The 22,956-nt window shown below is 42.5% G+C and overlaps 1 protein-coding gene across 5 annotated transcripts in view; it reads left to right on the plus strand.

Moving 5' to 3' along the window:
* Positions 1 to 22,956, plus strand: part of slc24a4a (solute carrier family 24 member 4a) — a 63,735-nt gene that overhangs the window by 9,094 nt on the left and 31,685 nt on the right. For all 5 annotated transcript variants that reach the window (XR_014199177.1, XM_082143257.1, XM_082143259.1 and 2 more), the window contains one exon: positions 12,980 to 13,093. Coding sequence is in view for 4 of the 5 variants with exons in the window: in XM_082143257.1 (XP_081999383.1) it covers positions 12,980 to 13,093 (114 nt within the window). In the remaining variant the exon portion in view is untranslated. The remainder of the gene's footprint in view (positions 1 to 12,979; positions 13,094 to 22,956) is intronic.

Consider the following 22,956-nt stretch of genomic DNA (forward strand, 5'->3'; position numbering starts at 1 on the left):
CTCCGGAGCGACAGGCTAACGTTACTGATCACGGCAAAAATGAAAGTGAGAGAGTGCACTTTATGACAGCTCATCCAGTCGTGGATATACAGTTTACTAGTTGATTAAGCACCCACTGAAAAGGTGTGTATATATTTGTTTACTGTTAGTTGTTGTAACAAGTGTTTTGTGTACTTCGCTGTGAATGTTCCATGATAATGAAAGGGAGAGAGAGTTTATAGATAAGACTTTAATGCGCACTTATATACTGTGTTTATTCGGCTCTTACAGTGATTTTCTGGAGTAAAACTAAGGCTTCATCTTTTGTGTGAGGTACAATAAACTTAATCGAACTCATCAGTATATTTTGGTCATCATTCGGACGGGGTCTGCTACAGCAGGCTTGTATTAATAGTGGATAAAAGCAGATGACAAATAACCATAATTAAACTAAACTATACCTGTTCTATCTCCATACAGCATATATTCTCTGGCTCTGTGGGCATTATTGTCCGACTCCGGGTCGAAATGAACACCGCTACTGAGAGTTTCTGTTTTGATATTATCAGATGAGATTAGGGCTGTAAGAAAATCTTGGTCGACTGAAATCCTGAAATTTTCGACAAAAAATCTACTAAAAATGACGTTAGGAAAAAAAACGTTAAATTAATTAGCTGCGCACTGTGCGCAGTACTTGGTAGCCTTGTTGATCGCCTAAATGAATTATAAATAAACATAAAAAACAAGTAGGCTATTTGCAGTATATTAAATCGTTTTTGACCTAATTATTTTGCACTGAAATGAGTCACACGAGTCTGTCGGCTCTGACAGCGTTGCATCACGTGCACCTGCGCAATATCGTACTCGGTTACTAACGTAACCTCGGTTCTCTCTAGAAGAGGGAACGAGTACTTGCGTAAGAATATCTTTTTTAGAGGTTAAACCTCTTTTTCTTGAGATATTGAAGCCAAAAATTATCCTTAATTTTGCAATAATGTAAAACGCATTGCAGCAGCATGCAGACATGGGCGAGACAGCTCGCACGCCCATTGGCTGCTCTGCGGCAACTGCACCAGCCTATCGATAGAGGCTCCTCATGACGTCAGAACCAATGAGGGCGCTTCGCGCCCAATACGTCATGTCCCGCCGAAATCGGGTGGGGCCAGGGCTATAAATACGGCCCAGAGAGGCTGGTTTGGTCAGTTTTTTTCATCGCTGAAGCGAATCAGAACATGACGCATGCACGGCAAGATACGCAAGTACTCGTTCCCTCTTCTAGAGAGAACCGAGGTTACGTTAGTAACCGAGTACGTTCTCTTACGAGAGGTCTCTCGTACTTGCGTAAGAATATCTTACGCTAGGGGAACACAATGTAAAACGCCGTGCGTGCTTGAGACATAACACTAACGTCCCAAGGGCAGGTGCCCGGGGCTCACACAGTGCTTAATCACAAGGGACTCACAGAGAATCCGGGAAGAGGGGCTAGAATAGCATCATTTCTGTAACATTGAGCTCTGATAATAGCATATTATATCAAGTGTTCCACACAGCCAGGGCGAACTCAGCCTGGACTGGTAAATATGGGGGACTAACGTATTGCCCACAGAAGTATATAGGCGATCAGTGATTGACGCTCTAGCAGTTTCAGCATCCCGAGCCGATAGCATCGGGCGGGCAATACTTAAAAATTAAACCGAGAGCAACCTAGCTTGTAAAGCGGGAACCTCGAGGTTATAAAACCTTATAAATGTAGACGGGGAGGCCCAGCCTGCCGCCATACAGATATCTTGCAAGGCAATCCCACTGGACCAAACCCACGACGAGGCCATGCCTCTTGTGGAGTGCGCTTTGACACCTATCGGGCATTGCAGGCCCTTGGATGTGTAAGCTAGCGCTATAGCATCAACTATCCATCTGGATAGACTCTGTTTTGATGCAGCTAGTCCCTTAGAACGTCCGCTGAACAAAACAAAGAGCTGCTCCGTCTGTCTGAAAACAGATGAGCGAGACACATAGGCTCTTAACACCCTGACCGGGCAAAGGAAGCCTGCGTCCCCTTCCTCTTCAGATACCGGCAGGGCCGACAGGGAGATAACCTGTGCCCTAAACGGTGTGTTGAGGGATTTAGGAACATATCCGTGCTTTGGTTTGAGTATGACTCTCGAGTCATTCGGCCCAAACTCCATACACGTCGCGCTCACTGAGAGCGCTTGCAAATCCCCTATGCGCTTCACTGAAGCGAGAGCCAGAAGAAACACTGTTTTGAAAGACAAGAGTTTCAGGTCTATTGACTGTATTGGCTCGAATGGGGCACCTTTCATGGCTTCCAGAACCGTGGAAAGGTCCCAAACGGGAACTGAGGGTGGTCTGGGAGGGTTCAGCCTCTTAGCTCCTCTAAGGAAGCGAATGACCAGATCGTTCCTTCCTAATGACTGGCCAAGCGGTGGTTCAGTGAACGCTGCTATGGCCGCCACATAAACTTTGAGCGTGGATGGGGTTCTGCCCTTATCCAGAAGCTCTTGTAAAAAGGAGAGAACCTCCGGCACCCCACAGCGTGAGGGTGAAGTGCCACTCGCTGTACACCAGCTAGTGAACACAGACCATTTTGAGGAATAGAGCCGCCTCGCCTCGTCAGCTGCATCAGGACTGAAAACCAGACTTGGTTTGTCCAAAATGGGGCGACGAGTAGCACTGGGCATCCGCTCTCCCTGATTCGCTCTAACACCTGGGGTAGGAGCGTGACAGGGGGAAACGCATAGAGCGGGCAGCGGGGCCAGACGTGAGCCAGCGCATCCCTGCTCTTGGAGAAGAATTCCTGACAATGAGCGTTCTCTTGAGACGCAAATAGGTCTATTTCCGCTCTGCCAAATGTCCTCCATAGCATTTTGACTGTCTGTGGATGTAAAGACCATTCTCCTGTCGGCAGATTGTTTCTGGACAGTCTGTCTGGTCCCACATTCAGATGGCCGGGCACATGCGCTGCCCTGAGCGAGCGCAGATTGTGCTGAGCCCAGACCAGGAGGCGTTCCGTCAGCCTGTGAAGGATTCTGGATCTGATACCTCCTTGGTAATTTATATAAGCCACCACTGACATGTTGTCCGAACGGACCAAGACGTGGTGTCTTTTTATCTGGGGACAAAAACGCCTCAGCGCGTTGTCGACTGCCATCATTTCCAGGCAGTTTATATGCAGAAGCTTTTCCCGTTCCGACCACTGGCCGAATAACGGTCTGCCCTCGAGCAGCGCTCCCCATCCCGAGGTTGAGGCGTCCGTAGACACCACCTTCACACTCGAGGAAGTCCCCAGGCTTACACCTGACCGGTACCAGTCGGTCACTGTCCAAGGTTTCAGAGCTGTGACGCATTTCTGATCGACCTTGAGGCGCGCGAGACCGGAGGTCCAAGCTCTGCGCGGCGCGCGCGCTTTCAGCCAGTACCGCAGCGGGCGCATGCGAAGCAGACCCAGCTGAAGCACTGAGGATGCTGAAGCCATGAGACCCAGCATCCTTTGAAATTTTTTGAGCGGGACCAAAGCGCCGTGGCGAAAAATCTCTGTCATGCGCTGAATGCTTAGTCTGCGCTGCGGCGACAGCTGTGCTGTCATAGACAGCGAGTCCAGATCTGTGCCCAGAAAAGATATTTTCTGACTGGGAGACAGCGAACTCTTCGCCCAATTGACTGAGACCTAAATTCTCGAGGTGATCGAGTAATATGGTCCTGTGTTCTATGAGCTCCGACTGTGATCGAGCTAGAACCAGCCAATCATCCAAATAATTCAGCACTCGTATGCCTCGGAGCCTGAGGGGTGCGAGCGCTGCATCCATGCACATCGTGAATACGCGAGGTGCCAGGGAAAGGCCAAATGGAAGGACTGTGTACTGATATGCCTGGCCCTCGAAGGCGAATCTCAAAAATCGCCTGTGACGTGACGCTATTTGTATTTGAAAATAGGCGTCTTTCAGATCTATCGACATGAACCAGTCCCCTTGGCAAATTTGCGAGAGGATTTTCCTGGTCGTGAGCATTCTGAACCGTCGTTTCAGAAGTGCTTTGTTTAGTCGTCTTAGATCTAGAATGGGTCTGAGACCCCCGTCTTTCTTGGGTACCAGAAAATATCTGCTGTACATGCCCCCTTCGCTCTGAGCTTGTGATAAGGGTTCTATAGCCCCTTTGCTCAGTAACTTCGCTATTTCGGCTCGAAGTAGGTGTGCTACTTCCTTTTTCACCGTAGTTTCGATTCGCGCCGCTTTGCGTTGCGGGCGTCGACCAAACTGTAGCGAATAGCCTCTTTCTATAATGCTCAGCACCCACTTCGATACCCCGGGGAGCTCTGCCCACGCTTTCGCGTGAGTGGCTAGGGGTTGAATGATATCTGGGCTCTGATCGCGGCCAAGTGGCGCGCGGAGAGCATCAGTGTGCTGTAACATGAGCGCCGCGTTTGCAGCGTGCGAGACTGGGGGCGCGCTGATCACAGCGGGCAGCCTGCCCGCGCTCAGTTCTCCTGCAGCTGTGTGCTGAGAGAGAGCGAGCGTGGTGAGCCCCGTGGGGTTTAATATGTCTGTGAGCGAATGCGGGCGCGGGACAACGGGCCCATGCATAACGCTGAGAACACCGTCTGTTTGTGCAGACTGTATGTGCGTTGGTTTCGTTTTTACAGAAACCGTGAGACATGTAGCGTGTAGTGTTTGCGGGCACTGGGACGTGGGCACAATCACTACATTTGGTGCACAACCGACATAAGTCGATTTCATTTGTGCGGGCCGTGTGTGGCGGGCCGTGTCTGTGTGTAGGAATGGGCACTGGGCAGTGGGCATTTTTACTACACTCATAACACCATCGGCCGTGGCCGGAATACCAGAAAATACACTCTTTTTGGGATTTATCTGGGTCGCCGTAAAAACGGCGTTTGTGTGCAGGCAAGCGGGCTGTACTGCCGACTTGTTTACTGCTGAATAAGCTGGAACAGTCGCAATTACTGGAACTGAACGAGCAAAAATCTTTGGTGGAAATCCGGCCGCAGCGGGACTTGAACACCGTCGCTTCCGTAAACTGGCTAGGAAGACTTAGAGGCCTCGGGCTTTAACTCAATCTTCGGCCGTGGCCCACGCGGCGGCCGGCGGAGCGAGAGCGCGGTCTCTGATCCCTGGTCTGTCGGCGCTGTGGGGCGGCGGCAGCTGAGGGTTGCGGCTGGGAGCTGCGAGCAGACGGCTGTTTTGAGCGACCTGCTGCGGAGCTCGAGCGCTTGGGCAGAAAATGTTTCATTTCGTTCGGAGACGGGGGCGTCGAGAAACGCGGAGCGCTCCGAGTCCGGCATCTCCGAGAGCGTAAGCCATAAGTGTCTCTCAGCCACGGTGAGAGAAGCCATGTTCCGCCCCATGGCCTGCGCGGCGGATTTTGTGGCGCGAAGGGCGAGATCCGTCGCGCTCCTTAAATCCGTAAAGTTCACAGCTTCCGGTCCTTCCTCGTCCATTTTGCGGAGAAGGTTGGCCTGGAAGATCTGGAGTATGGCCATTGAATGAAGCGCCGAGACAGCCTGCCCGGCGGCGGTATAAGCGCGACCGTGCAGTGACGAGGTAGTGCGGCAGGCTTTTGATGGCAGCGCCGTCTTAGCACGCCGTCCAGCAGAGGGCGGGCAAAGATGGGCGGCTACCGCTTCCTCGACGGGAGGGAGAGAGTGGTATCCTTTGTCCTTAGCACCGTCGACTACGGAGAATGCTGCGGACACGGGAGCACGCACTCTGGCTGAAAAGGGAGCGCTCCAAGACTTAGCTACCTCTTCGTGAAGTTCAGGAAGGAAAGGGGCTGGTCTTGAAGGCTGTGAAGCGCGGTCCCTTTGAAGAAAACAGCCGTCCAGGCGGTTAAGTGCAGGCTGCTGGGGCGTCGACCACTCAAGGCCGAGGCTCTCGACGGCCTGCTCGAGCAGACGCATAAGCTCCGCCTCGATGCTGGCTCTTTTCCCCGAGGGGCGGTGAGAAGGTGGTGCGAGGTCCGCGGAGCTCGACCAATCCTCACTGCCCGAAAGGAGAGAGCAACTGTCGTCCTCCAATTGCACAGCTTCTTCATAGTCCTCAATGGCGGAAGCGGCGGCAGACGGCGGCCACTGACCGGCGGTGAGAAACTGAGGTGAAGCAGGCAGTGAAGCTAGCGGGCGCACCGGCGAGCTTTCGCAGGATGGAGGAGGTTCAGGGACCCGCTGAGCGCGGCGCTTTTTACGGCGCGGCAGCTCGGCGGGTGAAGGCGCGGGCGCAGCTTCACGGAAAAATGCCCGGCGAGTCCGCAGAGTCACCATAGGCATAAGATCGCAATGAGGGCAGCCGCCCTCGGCGAGCGCGATAGCTGCGTGATCCTCACCCAGGCAGGAAACACAGATGACATGGTGGTCCCCGTCGCTGAGTGGAGCTCGGCATGAGCCGCAGGATGAACGAGGCATCTTGAAAAAGACGCTCGTGCTCTTTGAGAGGAGATAAGTGTGAGTGTCGCAGCGGCGAACACACACACAGCAATAAAAGGATATATGTACGCCGGAAAGCGTCAGCAGGAACGGCGACTGAAGGCGGCGAGTTGTCGACCGGCAGCTTCAGATGCAGAGTAATCCCGCTGGGTGCTTGTAATCAGACGGCGCGGCTTCCTCTCAGGATCCAGCGATGCGTGAGCCCGCTGAAGAGATAAAAAACTGACCAAACCAGCCTCTCTGGGCCGTATTTATAGCCCTGGCCCCACCCGATTTCGGCGGGACATGACGTATTGGGCGCGAAGCGCCCTCATTGGTTCTGACGTCATGAGGAGCCTCTATCGATAGGCTGGTGCAGTTGCCGCAGAGCAGCCAATGGGCGCGCGAGCTGTCTCGCCCATGTCTGCATGCTGCTGCAATGCGTTTTACATTATTGCAAAATTAAGGATCATTTTTGGCTTCAATATCTCAAGAAAAAGAGGTTTTCCCCTAGCGTAAGATATTCTTACGCAAGTACGAGAGACCTCTCGTAAGAGAACAGAGCCTATGATTTCCGAAAATAGTACTGTTGTCAACTAGTGATATCATCACAATAACTTTTGAGGAATATACTGTATACAACATAATTTAGACAATTGTTTTTGTCATATGTATTATAATAACTGACAGACACTATAATTTCAGCCGCTCTCTGCAGCTCGCATGAACATAGGAGCTCAGCTTCGCGGCTGAGACACGAATAGACCATTAACTTAAAGCTTTTACTCTTAAACACAAAAGGCACGTCCACTTTAATAACATTTTTTATTTATTAAACAAAGCAGATCAAGAGCAGAAACGAAATATAGTGCATAACTGAAAAATAAAGCATAGGCTCAAAACAAATACAAACAGTGGGCACAGCGCAAATTTGCATTCGACTTTTTTCCCGTTTTCTATTTAAAAAAAATGCTGCCACACTGCCGATGTCTTTGTTGACATGGTAGAAGAGGACTGACTATGAATTAAACGCTCTCACAATTAAATAAATTATATTTACCAAACCTTCTAGTAGCCTTCTTTCTTCTCTCTTCTCCAGTGGGTTGGGCTAATCCAAAAGAAGTGAAAGCAAGGGGGGTGTTCTGAAGACAGACTGTTACCTGTGAAACGGGTGCTCTGAAAACACCCCCATTAGCAATTAGTGCTTTCCACCTGATGAAATGAATGTGGCAAAACTGATGAAATGAACGCGGCAAAAAATCGACCAATCAGAATTTTGGTCGAGCCAGAACGTATCGACCAATTAATCGACTAATCGACTGGGAGATTACAGCCCTAGATGAGATTGTCCTGGCTCTTAGCGCGAGCTCGTGAGGCTCCGCCCCCTGGGCCGGCAGCAGCAGTTAATTTGCATTTAAAGGGATACACACTAAAACGGTGCGTTTTTCTGAGCCCCAAAAAATGACATTTGAGACATGCTGTAAAAAAATATCTGTTGTGTATTTTGAGCTAAAATTTAACATACACACTCTGGGGACATCAAAGACGTATTTTACATCATTAAAGGGCACCTATTATGCCCCCTTTCACAAGATTTAATTTGACTGGGAACAGTGGTATTGTGTTATTATTTTAATAGAATTTAATTTGAATGTTAGAATTTGACATGCAAGGTGATGCATACATCTAAAAATGCCCATATATAGGTGAAAATGACCCTGGAAATCAATTTAAGGTGGCAAATATTGCCCCTTAATTTTTTTATTTCTGTCACTGCTGTGAACTGACCACTGTATAGAATATGAAAAATATGAATATCTTTGAGTCAGCTGTCAACAACAGGCCTAAACCAGCCATGGCACCTGCACAAAAACACAACCAGTATCTAATTATTATCAACAAAACGTATGATTTTAGGCTACATATTTAGAAGACGCTTTTGTCCAAAACTTACAAAAAAAGAACAAAGCAATTCGTCAAATATCAGTCATAATTAATACAGGTTAGACAATGTTAAAAAAATGCTAATATTATGCACGTCATTCATATTAAACCGTATATTCCACCCCATACCCGCTACAATTGAGAATCACTTTAAGCATGCACAGTTAAGACAATTTGATGTAGGCTATTCCACTTAATACACAATAAAACGATATACAATAAGATTTGTTAACAACGAACCTCCTGGTGTTCTTCTAAAATGAGGACGAGACAAATCCGTGAGTACAGTTTACAAACCTGTGGGGATGGATTGTGAAAGCGTGGGCACGGTTTATGAATTTGTGGGTACAGATTGCAAAAACTGAAGGCACGGTTTACAAATCTGAGAGCGCGGATTAGAAACTCGTGGGTACGGTTTATTAATCTGTGGGCACGATTTGTTAAACCGAGGGAACGGTTTGAGAATTCGTGAGTACGATTTATAAACTGTGCGGACGGATTGCAAAACCGTCGCCATGGAATGTTTTTTTTTCTCACACAGATGACTTCCCGGGCTCCGTATTTAAGCTCTTTACATCTGGCAATCACAAACATCAATGTTAGTTAGGACTTGTTACCAATGCAAGATAACCAAATGTCAAATAAAAAAGCGTTCCCAGGAGAAATAACGAGCGAGCCAATATGGTGACGATTATTTTTTATTAATCAAGCAAAGCAGATATCATTATGTCGATTAAAATATGATTAATCGTACAGCCCTTCGCTGTCGTACAAGCACATTTCAGACACAAATGATTTCTCATTACAGGGGATTTTGTATCACGCTTTTCCACTTACTCTCATTGTCTACAAAGTGTACAGCATTGCCCACCTAGCTGAGCAATACTAGTGGGTGCGGTTGAGTTTAATTACGGCAAAATTACAAGCAGCTTAAGGGATTACCTGCACATGATATTGTAATGATGAGGATGCTGAATATGTGCTTTCTGCTTAATGGCTCTACGAATACTGGCATATTTGATGAGCCTGTCAGGAGTCCATCTGCTGTGCACTCCTCCTGTGATTACTCCTGCTTCCCCATTCTCATTCCTGTTCTTTTGCATCTTCTCATTTACCTCCATCGGCATCGATAGCTGTAAATAAGTTAGTGCGGGCTGAAAATGCTGCTTAATGAACTTTATGACTGTTGAGTTTATTATCCTGTCCTCCTGTGACAGTTTGTTACACAACTTTACTGGCACTTTTTTTCTGCTTCTCATAAGCTGTAAGTGGGTCATTCTGTTCCTGATTTAGGAGCAGTTGGAATATTTTGACAGGTTTTGCTGCAGTAGATTTCAGCATGTGGAATTTTTTCAGTGTCTATCTGGCTGCTACTAATGTACGGTAGCGAGTATTCATAGAATCAAGAGATAAAAGATCTTTTTTGTATTTATTGAAATGGGTCACCCGAAAATGAAAGTTGTCATCACCCTCATCAAAAAACTATTTTGGTTAAAAAAAAAATTCTTTAATAAAGTTTTTTTCTTTCTTTTTTTTGTTGCACTTTTCAGGGGAATTGTTATATAAAAGTCTTGTTATATAGTTTTCTGTGTTTTAAACTGGGATCGAAAATATTTTAAAGGGGTGGTTGATTATGATTTCACTTTTCTAACTTTTGTTAGTGTGTAATGTTGCTGTTTGAGCATAAACAACATCTGCAAAGTTACAACACTCAAAGTTCAAAGAAAAGGGAATTTTATTTTACATAAATCAATTAAGGACTACAACAAACGACTTGATAGGGACTACACAAGCTTCTTCCCAGGTTAGTGACATCACAAACCCTAAAATTTACATAAACCTTGCCCTCAGGAACACACAACAAAGGCCAAAGGGCTGAGTCCATGAGAAGAGGAAGAGTTGTTGTAGTAGAGCACATTTGTGAGTCTGCTCAAGCTGTTGCATCCGTCTTTTCACATTTATTGCAATACAGTACGTAACACAAATGCAATAGCATGGCACTCTGTAGGCATCTTGCAACAGTTCCCACACAAGCGATTTATAGATTATCATGACAGAATATGCTAATCAATGACTTGAAGATAGTTAACTCCACATCAGCTTTATAAATTCATCAACTAACCATTCAGAAACTTCCTGTTGCATTCTACATGTTGTCACTTCTTCTTGAGTCTCTCCATCATTGTCTGACTCTGGTTTGAACATAACAGGCAGAATGGTTTCTGACATTTTAGTAAGTGTCTGCAAGCTGTTAAGGACACAAGCTGTTGAAGCTCCGCCCTCTGTGCGGGAAGCAACAGCTCATTTGCATTTAAAGGGACACACACACAACAATGTGTTTTTGCTCACCCTCAAAAAGAGACAATTTTAACATACTATAAAAATTCTGGGGACATCAGAGACTTATTTTGTAAAAAGGGGCATAATACCACCCCTTTAACATTTTAAAATGTAACAATTTCAAATAAAAATTTCACCATTTACGCAACACAGTAACAGTTTTCACTTTGAGTTAGACATGACAAAAGTAAAATGTCAAGAACATTTTGTAATTGCACTTATTGAAACTGGTGGTTTGAGAGTAATTTTTGGACCGATTTATTAATGGGGTCAGCTAACCCAAAAATACAAATTGTCATTTACTCACCTTTCATGTGTTTAATGAATTTTAATGAAATTTGATATGTCCCTCCATTGTTCACTCCACGCAACTACCACTTTGTCTCTCCAAAAATTTCATAGAGATCATAAAACGAATCCATATGAATTGAGCTGTTTAGTAAACATTTTCTGAAGAGACACGATTGCTCTATATGATTGACATTTAATTTTGGCTTTTATTCACATATAAACATTCATCAATGCACACATCTGATATGGTAATAAAAAAGGGAAGCTCAAGCATGTTCGCTTGACGTGCAAGAGCCAATGAGTTTTTTTCTTGCGCGTCAAGCAGGTTCGGTTGAGCTTCTGTTTATGTTCGCTGCTCAATGTTTATATGTAAATAAAAGCCTAAATTCAATCTGTTCATCATATAAAGGTAAACAATACAAGATATCAGACCGCATTGGTGAAAGAATCCAGGCGTTCAAGAAGTGTCTATGCTATTGAATGTCATGAAAATCCTCAAAAATAGAACAGATTGCCAACTCAAATTATGGCTACAGCTGCCTAGTCATTCACACATTTTAATATTTTTGTCAGAATGTGTTTTTGGGTGAGCCGTTTTTTTAGTGTTTTTTTTTATTTATTATAATATAATATGAATAAACACAATGTGTTCAGTGATTAACAGCTGTAATGCCAACTGTCCAATAAATATGCCCCACTAGGCTAACTAAATGTGTGCTATGCTTAGTTTCATAACAAGATAAATGTGATTTATACTGGGTTTTTTTGGACCTCATTGCATATCCTCATGGAAAAGTGATGTGCTGAAATCAACTGCTGAAGCGTAGACATACAGACATGAAATCCTAATTCAAGCTCTGGCTGTTAGGACAGTATGCATGGCTGAATCTTCACACCCTTTTATTTTTCAGATTTTCCAGAAATACCCTCTGGTGCGGCTAACCATGATACAATGCACATCCTGTAGGAACATTGATTAAAGTGCCCCTATTATGCTATTTTAAAGTTTCCTTATGTTGTTTTGGAGTCTTCTACAACAGGTTTACATGCATCAAAGGTCAAAAAACTGTTTAATTTCCTCATAATATACATCACCACATTTTCAATGATTCTAAATCTCAAACGACTTGTCAAATGAATCAATCTCTCTAAATCCCGCCTTTCCGCGAGCTACTCTGCTCTAATTAGCCAGACAGCTCAGTCTGTTGTGATTGGTTTACCGCGTACCGCGCATTGAAAACAAAAATGCCCATTGCCATAACAACGTCAGCTGTCCTGAGGCTTCCTACACTGTAAACTAAAGACATTAATGAACAATGACGTAGATTTTTACCATATCAATGCGAGCGCGAGTCCGATGATGAAACACTGGAGAAACTAGTTATTGAACCCGAACCTCCATCGCAAGGACGACTCGAGCAGGACGTTTCTCAGTGATGCACTACTCAGTTTGAGGTACATTATGAGATGTTGCAACTGTTATTCCTCACCATCAGCATTAACAAGTGCATGTCCATCAACAAACCGATTATTTAACTTGTACTCATTTATTTACCGAGTATTTTTGTAATATATTGCGGTGAACATGTGGAAACTGTATCAATAACAGTGCATGTATGCAATGTTGTATACATTAGCCGAGCTCTAGCGTGAATGACTGATGTAACATAAATGTTGGTAAAACATATTCTTGCTCCATGCTTAATCTTTTCTCAAAGTAGTGAGAATGACAGACAATCTGCATTAATAGACACAGTTATAGGTAATAGTGGCCCACAACTGATTAGCAGAAGTGTTTCAGTAAAACAGTAATGTGAGTTAGCCAGTTAGCAGGAGACCTACACAAAATAAAACTCAAGTCAAAACTAAGTATTTTGAACACCATCTTTCAAGAGCAAGCGGTTTGCGAATCCTGCATTGAACACCGAGATTTGATTAATATTCGATCATTCTGAATATTTAATTTTATGTAATGAGATGCATCTTCATACACAGGTCATGGGCTGGTGCAACAGGAGGGTTTTGCTGCTCAAGGAGATCACTTGGGCCGAAGGCTTATGGCCATAGCGGGAGACAATGAGACTGAGGAGAAGAACTGCACAAAACCAGGTAATGCATATGTCACTTAATAGTATGCATTGTTTCCCACAGGATTTTGTGAGACTGTGGTGGGCAGACCTTTGTCTAGGGGGGTTTGTGGACAATATTGTATTTTTTTAAGTAAAATTCATCAATCTGGAGCACTTAGAGAGTTCAAAATTAAGAGCTCCAACCCATATTTCTTGTGCAAATTTAACAAAGAAAAAAGTTAGTGAATTGACTTGTACAGGAACGTTAAAGGGGACTTCAACCTTTTTGTTGTTGTTGTTGTGATATGGTATACATTACATTAACACTTGTGTTTTAGGAAGCCAAAAAATTTGAATATAATATTAATAATTTTATATTATTCAGGGCTCGACATTAAGCGAGGAGAAAATTGTTTAAATTTGGTGGTGTAAACAATTTATTCTGAAGCAATATTTTCATAAGTGTTCTATCTGTTTTTACATGCTTAAATCTGCATATTTTTGATATTTACATAGGGTGTTATTTACTTCATAAAGGCCTTTTTTTTTTACTTATTAAATGTATGCATTATCTTTCATGTCAAAGTCTTACATTTGGCATATTTACTTTGCTGTATACTATATACTATAAAAATTTGCTCTGTGGCCTCTGTCCATCATGGCCTCCTAATCACCCCCATACTAATTGGCTTCATCACTCTGTCTCCTCTCCACCAATAAGCTGGTGTGTGGTGGGCGTTCTGGCGCAATATGGCTGCCGTCGCATGATCTAGGTGGATGCTGCACATTGGTGGTGGCTGAGGAGATTTCCCCTTCTATGTAAAGCGCTTGGAGTGCTGAGAAAAGCGCTATAAAAATTTAATGTATTATTATTATTATTATTATATAGTGCCGGTAAACTTGACAACCGCTCCACCGTAGTTGATGTGTAAAGCTCCACATCAGCGATGGCTGAGTAGCACCGGTGGTGGTACATCAAAACACATTTTTTTGTATGTGAATGCTGTTTTACATGAATATTATGACGCGTGAACTGAAGCACAAAGCTTTGTTTACAAAATAAATAATAGGTTCGCATTTTAATGTTACATCGCAGCCATGTAAACATTTGGATTCATGATGAATGAGAGTTGTGCGTGAGCCCATAAATTTGTATTCTGGTTTGCGATCTGGTCACCCGATTATCAGCGAATTTAACAATAATCTATTAGTTATTCCACTGTACATGGAAACTCTTGTTTGTTTTCCCAAATCTTCACTCACGTCTCACTCTTTACACTGAATGTGATCAAATCAGAATCATCCTTTCGTTGCTTCCCTTGGTATTATATAGAAGTTGTAATCAGGCTACTTGTTTGGGCAAGCAAGTATAATTCTCTTTCACAATGGCGGGCCGCTACAGTCTAGTTAATGAATAGGAAATACTGGTATGAATAATGATCTTTTTCCTATGAGTGATTTTATTATTATTATTATTTTTATTAATTTTGTTCATACTGAGAAAAGACATTGTCATTGCAGGGCTTACTAAACGTAAAAACAAGTCCCCATATCCCCCATGAGTTGGGAATACATTGAAATTCCTCCAACCACTTCTGTTACTATTCTGAGATCAAGTCTTAGGAGTAAATTGTAGCATTTCACAAAAATTTTCAGATCTGCTGTCACAGGACACGCACAAATGACTGTTTAAATCCTTGATTTCATACTATGCTGCCCTATGAGTTGCCAGCTATGCCAGGATGCGATGCAATAAGATTCCAGTAGCAAGTTATTTGTATGTCGACACAGATGCGACACGACTGCAGGATGCAAAAAAAATCTATCAAAAATCAGTCAATCAGGTGAGTGTGAACACACTGCACTCGCAACGAATTAACAAGTACAATTAAAATTACGAATTGAAATTCATAAATATTACACCATTTTAACATTATTAAAAGATTTAACTGAAACAAGCTTTTTAATAGACTACACTTAAGTTCACATTGAGTTCATAGTCGTTCTTGTTTCCTTTAATTTTAATTTCCTTTAACTTAACTTATCTCGTGTCGCATCATGTCTGGTTAGGACACAGTGTTAGAAAATAAATGTATTCCACATAATGAAATTTCAATGTCTGTGTTTTATTTTTTTGCGTTCCTTGACTTTGGGAAATGCTATTTGCTTCACATATCATCCCCTTTTGTCTATTGTCAAAGATGACAAGACAATGCTGATAAAGACATAAATCTTGAACAAAATGTAATATATGCATTAGAACGTCAATGGAATGGGGCCCAGTCCTGACAACTTATTGAAATGAATTGTTCCAACAGTAAATTAAGCTGGAAATCTTTATCGCTCGGGGCAGCTTTGTGGAAAGACAAAAGAATTGTAAAGGAATATTGGTGATTTATGAGAAAACTGGATCTGTGGCATGGAAGCAATAAGGATATTTTTAGATGTTTGTCCCCTCGACATTGCTGTGACCATAGGAGATGCTAGGGAGGATGAGACCAGATCTTCGGATATATCTTGGGAATCCTGGCATCTCAGTGCCCCAGGGCTCTCTCATTAAGCGGCTCTTATTTTGCCGGGCGCCACAGTTCGGTGTGATTGTGTGTGTGTGTGTGTGACCCTGCATGCACTGCGTCGTGAGATTCTGGACCCTTTCAGGGGTTGTCTCTCTATTAGAGTTGTGAACTGAGTAAGTTTGTTATTGTGGGCTGATGGAATCTGCCCTTTCAGTTTGTTCTCTGTCTTTAATGAATGTTTCAATGTCTTGGGGCGTGTGGAACAGCACAGCTTTCAGGCATATTTGCTCAGCGGTATGCCATGCGCCGTTGTCAAACCCTGACATAGTGGATCTTAGCCTCGCTGCTCCCAGCCAGAATGTGAGCGAGCGGTGATCTGAGGTCTTTGCCAGCTAGATGAGTGAGAAGGGAGAATTTATGAATGCATTTACTTCCTGCTGCGTGTGAGAGTTTGCGAAGAGCACTTCTTTTTTACTGTTGTAATGTAATGCTGACGAGGTGTGTTTTTATTTTTATTTTGGGGAATTGAAGCAGTTAGCCATTCTAAGCAGCTGAAAAAGATACGCCTTGTTTTTCCCCAAACTCCCTCCTACAAAGATACCCTTGAGACCGTTGTAATGCTTTCCTGCTCCATCTCAGATTACATCATCTTGGTGTTGTCAAATTTATCAAAACCAACATTAGCAAAATAGAGACTTGCACAACAAACTAGAAGACAACTGCTTATGAAGCTGAATATACGCTTAACCTGACTGATTCAGCTACTACATTCTCATTCTCACTACATTCCTTCTTTCTATAGGATGGCCTACACAATGTTTGATGGGCAGAAAACACCTCAGACTTCTGATGGGTTAAGACATTGGTTCTAAACATTTTTGACTCCAAGGCTCCCCATTGTCCACAACAATATTCAAGACCCTTCAACTAATTAAAATTAGTTTCAGAACTCTCAACTTCAGAAAACCCAACCTTTTGGGTGGCTTTCACGGATACAGGTGTGATCCTTTAGCACAACTAATTCAGTAATATCTGTCTGGTGATAAAGGTATTTTCTGAATGCCATTCCTTTTTGCAGAATGGCTCACAGTGATAAAAACGCTGACATTTCTGTACAGCTCTTAGGCCGTTTTTACACTGGGCACGTTTGCTGCGGTCTGAGCACAATTGTTTCCAGCGCTGGTCTGGTTTCCCTCATAATTCGATTTTTTTGAACCCTGGTGCATTTGCGTTCATCTTACATCACCACAAACAGGGTACTTTTTTTTTTTTTTTTTTTTCTGAACAAGTGCACACCCGAGTCCCTGTTGCCTTTACATTCACGCAAGTCACGGCACAGTTCAAGTGCAACTGAACTCAGACCACCTCCTCCAGGTAGTCTCGGGTTCGGGACCTCTGTGCGCTCCCAGGTCCACATTACAGCTTTCACATTAGCAATTTGTCATGTGAACAGTTCCCCGTTCCGATCTAAACTGCCAGTGTAAATAGGGATATAATACAGTACGCATCAATATGTCTTTTCTTTGTGCTTTAAACTTTTCAATGCGGACTCGACGCGCTGCGTGCTGTGACTCATGTTGCTTCAAGCGCATCATTCTGCGCTCGGGATGCGCATAAGACAAGAAATCAGCTGCGCTTTGTGCCGCACTGTATTGGAGCCTTTCATATCATAATGACGCAATGAAAGATTATTAATAGCCGTTCTTGTTCTGTCCTATCTATCATATGTTGCTACCTCATTAAACAGCTGTGCTATACATTTAAAAAATGTCTCAATTTTATAGTAGGCTATATATAAAATAATTGATATTTTTGATTTTTGTTATCTTGTTTTTCATGAATGTATTTTACAATACAAAGAGCAATGTGTAACGTTTTACCAGATTTAGTGTTACACTTATTGTCTCTTATTTGTTCCCCACTAAACGTTTTTTTTGCACAAAATGTTAAGATTGTATACAATTATTGTGCACTCGTGATTTTTCTAGACTAAATTTTACTGCTGAATTATTATCCACTAATCTAGTTTATAATAGCATTTATGTCAGATTAAATCATATATATTTTTGTTGTTGTTGTTTTTCTTTATAATGAAGTTGTCTGTATTATGTAGATTGTATTTAGCACACAAAATAGTGATTCAACACAGAGTTATAGAAATTCTACTTGAAAAAAACAACAAAAAAAACGGCGCTGGTATCGAATGGTATCGGTCGATACTCAGAATTTTTGGTATCGGATTGATTCTGAAAAAATGGTATCGGTGCATCCCTTAGTGTAAAACCAACCTTAGTTTCATTTGAGCTCCAGCCCAGATCAATGGTGGATTGTTTCCAAAATGCATTAGAGCAGCAGTCCAACAACATCTTATGTTTTACTTAAACCATTGTTCATCCCTTGCTGTAGACATCAACACAGTGTCCACGCATACCTATAGCTGTTCATTTATGCAGTTGCTCTTGAGAGGTTTAGTGTCTGCCCTCATATTAAATTAAGGTGTTTCACAAAACATCAGTAAATTATACTCTCACTGTGTAAAACATTTGACAGTTCACCACAATATTGTTCTGGCCAATAATAACCTACTCACAGAAGAAAAGTCAACATAACAACCAGCCAGAGTTTCTAGCTTTGTGACATTTAGCCTAGAAGCAGGTAAATGTGAAATCGATGATACCGTAATAATCAGCCAATGTGCAAAGTGGTGGCACTTTCAAGTACTGATACAGCAATCTCTGTGAAAGCTTGCACAGACTACACCTAAGCAATTTGTTTAATGTCTTGCAACTTTGTGGTCAGAATTTTCATCCATCTAAAAGTAATGAGTAGCAATTATTTCATAGGCATTCTGTAAACAGTCCTGACTATATACCAAGTTTACTTGATACTAAGTGCCTCTCAAATATCTTTTAAGGATTTTATGCTAGCTCTATTTCTCTGTTTGCTTCCTTTGAAGAGCTTGTTGTAGCATCTTTAGTACTTCGTAAACGCTCCTTCCTAGCAGACAGATTTAAATTAATTGCACACTGATTTATGGAAGTTACATAGCAATCAGTCAATCAAATTGGAGCTGGCCAGATCTTGCCATTTCTGCATGCACCCTAAGCTGTCCATGGACACTTTCTGAAGCTGAGACTATAGGGTAGGTTGTCATCAATAACCTTCTGTTTCTCTTTTTAATAAACAATATGTTCCTTCATTGTCAGTTTATGTGAAGTTAATATAATTTGATGTGATTAGGGCATCATACCAATCTCGTCAGCTCAAGAACGACATGAAACAACTAATAAAAACGCGCAAACAGCATTCTCAAGAGAGAACATTCTGCATTTATGTTCAGAATTCAAACATGCACAATTCAATCTATAGCTGTAAAGAGAAGATATTTTGCTTGTTCTTGTGATTTTGGTAACCGGAGAATCGCACTGAAGAGGCGTTCACATAGGCAAACAAGCAGGTGCTTTGATGAGAGCGGCCTCCATTATGTTTGTGCTCCTCAGAAGCAGCTCAAATCAATAAGTAATCCGAAAGAGAGCGAGCGCTCAGACAGTCTGGGTTGGATGCCAGCTTGATGACTGAAAATTGAATAAGCAGAATGCTCCTGTGCCTGTGAAGAGGGGTTATTTTAGGAACTTACATTTTTCACAGACTGGAAAAGATTGATTGAATCGTTCATAAGGGAAAATGGTAGAATGTGTTATGCTTTGAGTGTGCACTTTTAAGATGTGACTACTGCAAGTTCAGGCACTGACATAGGTTAATACACTGAGATATGCTGCATAACTGTAAAGCTTTTGAATAAAGAAAACATGCTGTCACAGTGGGAGGCTTGTCAGATAGAGATGGGGCTAGAGGCGGCATTGTATTTCATCCAAAATTAATGGTGCTCTTTCCGGATTGCTCCCGTTTATGAACTACGCCGTTTATTCAGGAAAAGACTCGTAACTATTTGACATTTAAATGCTTACAGACCTTGACTGGTGTAATTCTGCTTTCAAATCAAGCAGTAAATAAGTCTTAGGTTGTGCTCTGGGTTGTTATCACTGGCAGTAACCACACACTATCCACAGTTAAACATGAAATGGCATTCCCAACAGAACCACCTCCACAGGATGGCTAGCTTAGCCCATTCCAGCAATCACTCATGCCCAGCCCACTTTGAGAGTCCTATAGGTGTACACGTTACAATTAACTGCATAAGTTTTCATCACTTTATCACTTTATATGATGAACAGATTGAATTTAGGCTTTTATTCACTGTAAAACAGAGTGAACAGTATATTTATTTAACTGAATTGAAGCCTTTGTGAATTCACAATAGCACTATTCTATAGTATGGTTTTTAATACATCATGCAGCCTTAGATAACAGTCTAATAATGCATTTCATGAATTCTCGCCTGTGGAATGTGTTACTTGAGGTATTTTGATGGTTACTCGACACTGGTAAATTGCAATCAAGTTTTTTTTTTAAATCGAGAACTCAAATTTAATCAAGGAATCGTGACAGCCCTACTTTTTTTGTTAATGAACATAAATTTACATTGCATCCTAACTACTACTACTACTGTCAACTCAAGCTACTGTCAAATGTGCATTTCTAACTGTACGTTCACACTGCCACCGGCGAGAGCGGCAAAATTCGCTCTCGCCACCCTGCCAACGACGCCGGAGAAAGATTCGGGGACGCTCTGATGCTCTGACGTAGATCGAAGGCGTGATCTTTTTAAACCAATGTTTACACGATTGTGTTCTCTGGAATCCTCTCAGGCGCAGGACTTCTACATTCTGATTGGTTGCCGCCGAACCACGTCATAGCTTATTACCATAAAGTTGACCTGACTTCAACTCTCTTCGCCGCTCTCACCGTCCAAGACGCACCGCGCCGCCCTCGCCGGAGCTCGCCGCCGGCTCTCATTGAAAATGAATGACTTCCGGCCACTTTGACGCTCTCGGCGGCGGCGGTGTGAACGCACAGTATTTGTTACAATATGTAATTTTAATAGTAATATTATTATTAATATTACAACATGTAATATTACATACAGCCAGCACTGCAAACTGTGCTGAAGATACGTGCCATCAAAGTCAGGCAACATAAACCTGTTTCATGATTTGAAACGGTATCACCCGCATGCAGAAACTAAAAAATCAACTTTTCTATTAAGATATTTATTTTAAGGAAAAATGACTGAAAAAGGTTACAGCATTCAGAAACATGAAGTGTTTGTCATGTTCTGACAATAAAGAGTAGTTTAAAACCACAATTATTGATCTGGTTTCTATAACTTTCACTTAGTTGCAAAAATCTGCCTTTAAACTTGAAAGAAATACAGATTTGACATTCATCATAATTATCATTAGAGACTGATATGAATTTTTTTTTATCGTGATAATTTTTTTTAGCCATATCATTCAGCCCTTAGTAGTATGTAGTATATGCCATTCTGAACACATCCTACGATTTCTTGCATAAGGCAGCGACTTTAACATGCCACTCTGACAACCACACACACCCTCAGCTCAGCACAGTATGTCCAACTGCAAGGCGCTGATCCTGCCATGTGTGTTCACATCAGGACAGACGTTGATGGAAAAGGTCATCAGATGATGGGAGAGAAGCACATATGGTCTCTCTACCTGAGATGCTTCTCCACAGTAGCTCATCTTATATGCTGTTTGTATAGCAGATACAAACCCAAAGCACATGCATACTTGCTTGTACTTTATTTTGTTCACCATTTGTTTGGATACACTGACAAAACCTCCACCTGAAAGCACTGTCATGATGTCCACAGAGACAGGGAGAGATTGTTTTTATTGGTACTTTCATTAATAATGGATGCAGCATGCCAGAGCTCCTAAGGACTTTTAATAGATTTACCTGCAAGAGATTGTGATGCTTCACACAAGTGCATCAACCTGGATAAAAACAACTTACACTGTCAGCAGCAGGTCCTGCTGAATACCACGTGAAGTCCCGTCTTACAGAAGCAGCACCTATGGAAAATGGTTGCATCATTCGTATCCGCTGATATTTAATCATATATACTAATTTATATTTGTTTTCCCTAAACCTTATTTATTCTCGTGTGTCAATCAAGCATGGTTGACCTTCTGTGTTTGCAATATTTGATAAGCTCTGTTGATTGATTGTTTTTATATATGAATAAATCTGTTTATCATATAAAGCGATTATGCTTCTTCAGAAGACTTGTGTCCCAATTGATGCACTATTCAAGTAGGCTATACTATGCACTGTATAATTTAAACTGTGTTAATTTCATTATGGGAACATAATGTGTATTTACATTTTTTGTGTACTTGTTTTATTTTTTTATTTGTCTGTACAATGACATGTCATTGAGGTTCAATGTTTTGGACCCCATTGACTTTAATTGTTTTTGTAACACATTTACGAAACTGCTGTTACTTTTCTAAACGATCGGACATTCTGTATGAGTTTTGCTTGATGGGCGAAATGGTACAATTGCTAAAACGCCTATAGGCTTAAATTGAAGGAGGGATCCGTGCCATATCTAGAGACCAGAAACAGACTTGTTGGTGGGCTATTTGATTTGGGTCCACCTATCAATGGCTTCACATCCACCCAGAATGCCCTAGCAACTGCTCAGCAACCACCCACAACATCGTAGCATTATGGTGGCAACTTTTGCATGTGCACTCACGGGTCACCTTTTCTTTTTTTTTTCTTTTTTTAGCATATAACCCTTTGGCTTCAAAATATAATGTAGCTACTATATGCAAGTATAATGTATTCAGTAGCACCAAGCAGTTCAGTTCTCTTGGATGTGGCTGCTGTGAATGTCTTGAGTGTATGTGTATTTTGTTTCTGGTAGGCTGTGCATGATACTCTGTATGTCTGCATGTGCTCTGTGGGTTTTCTCAAGAGACGACCTTGAGGGTGTCCTCTCCTTCTCGTGATATGGGAGGGGCAAGCTGTGGGAAGGGAAATGTGATCAGGGCACCAATCACTCTCTTCCGCTTGATGGATAAAACGTTGGGATTTCGTTAGTTTTTCTCAACCCTTCAGATAACTACAATGGAAGCGATGATGGTGCTTGTGATAAAACATCACGCCGCTATTGCTGTCATTTATGGTAGATTACTTCTTAATGGGGAGAGCTATTAGTTCCTCGAGTATTTAAATGAGCTCTTCAGACTGAAAAATGAGTTGGTAGTAGAAGATTTAAGCCGTTTTTGATGCATTTTCACAGCAGACGCTTTCATCACTGGTGTTTGCTTTGAAGGATAATATCGGTGGGAAAAGTCTGTCTTGCATTACCCCTTAGGGTAACACCTAAGGTGTTTTTGGGATCCTTGATGTTTTGACATGCCCTGACATTTGTGCTTTTTTCAGTTGCTTA

The sequence above is a fragment of the Leuciscus leuciscus genome (assembly GCF_965113295.1).
Source record: "Leuciscus leuciscus genome assembly, chromosome: 17".
NCBI classification, from domain to species: Eukaryota; Metazoa; Chordata; class Actinopteri; order Cypriniformes; family Leuciscidae; genus Leuciscus; species Leuciscus leuciscus.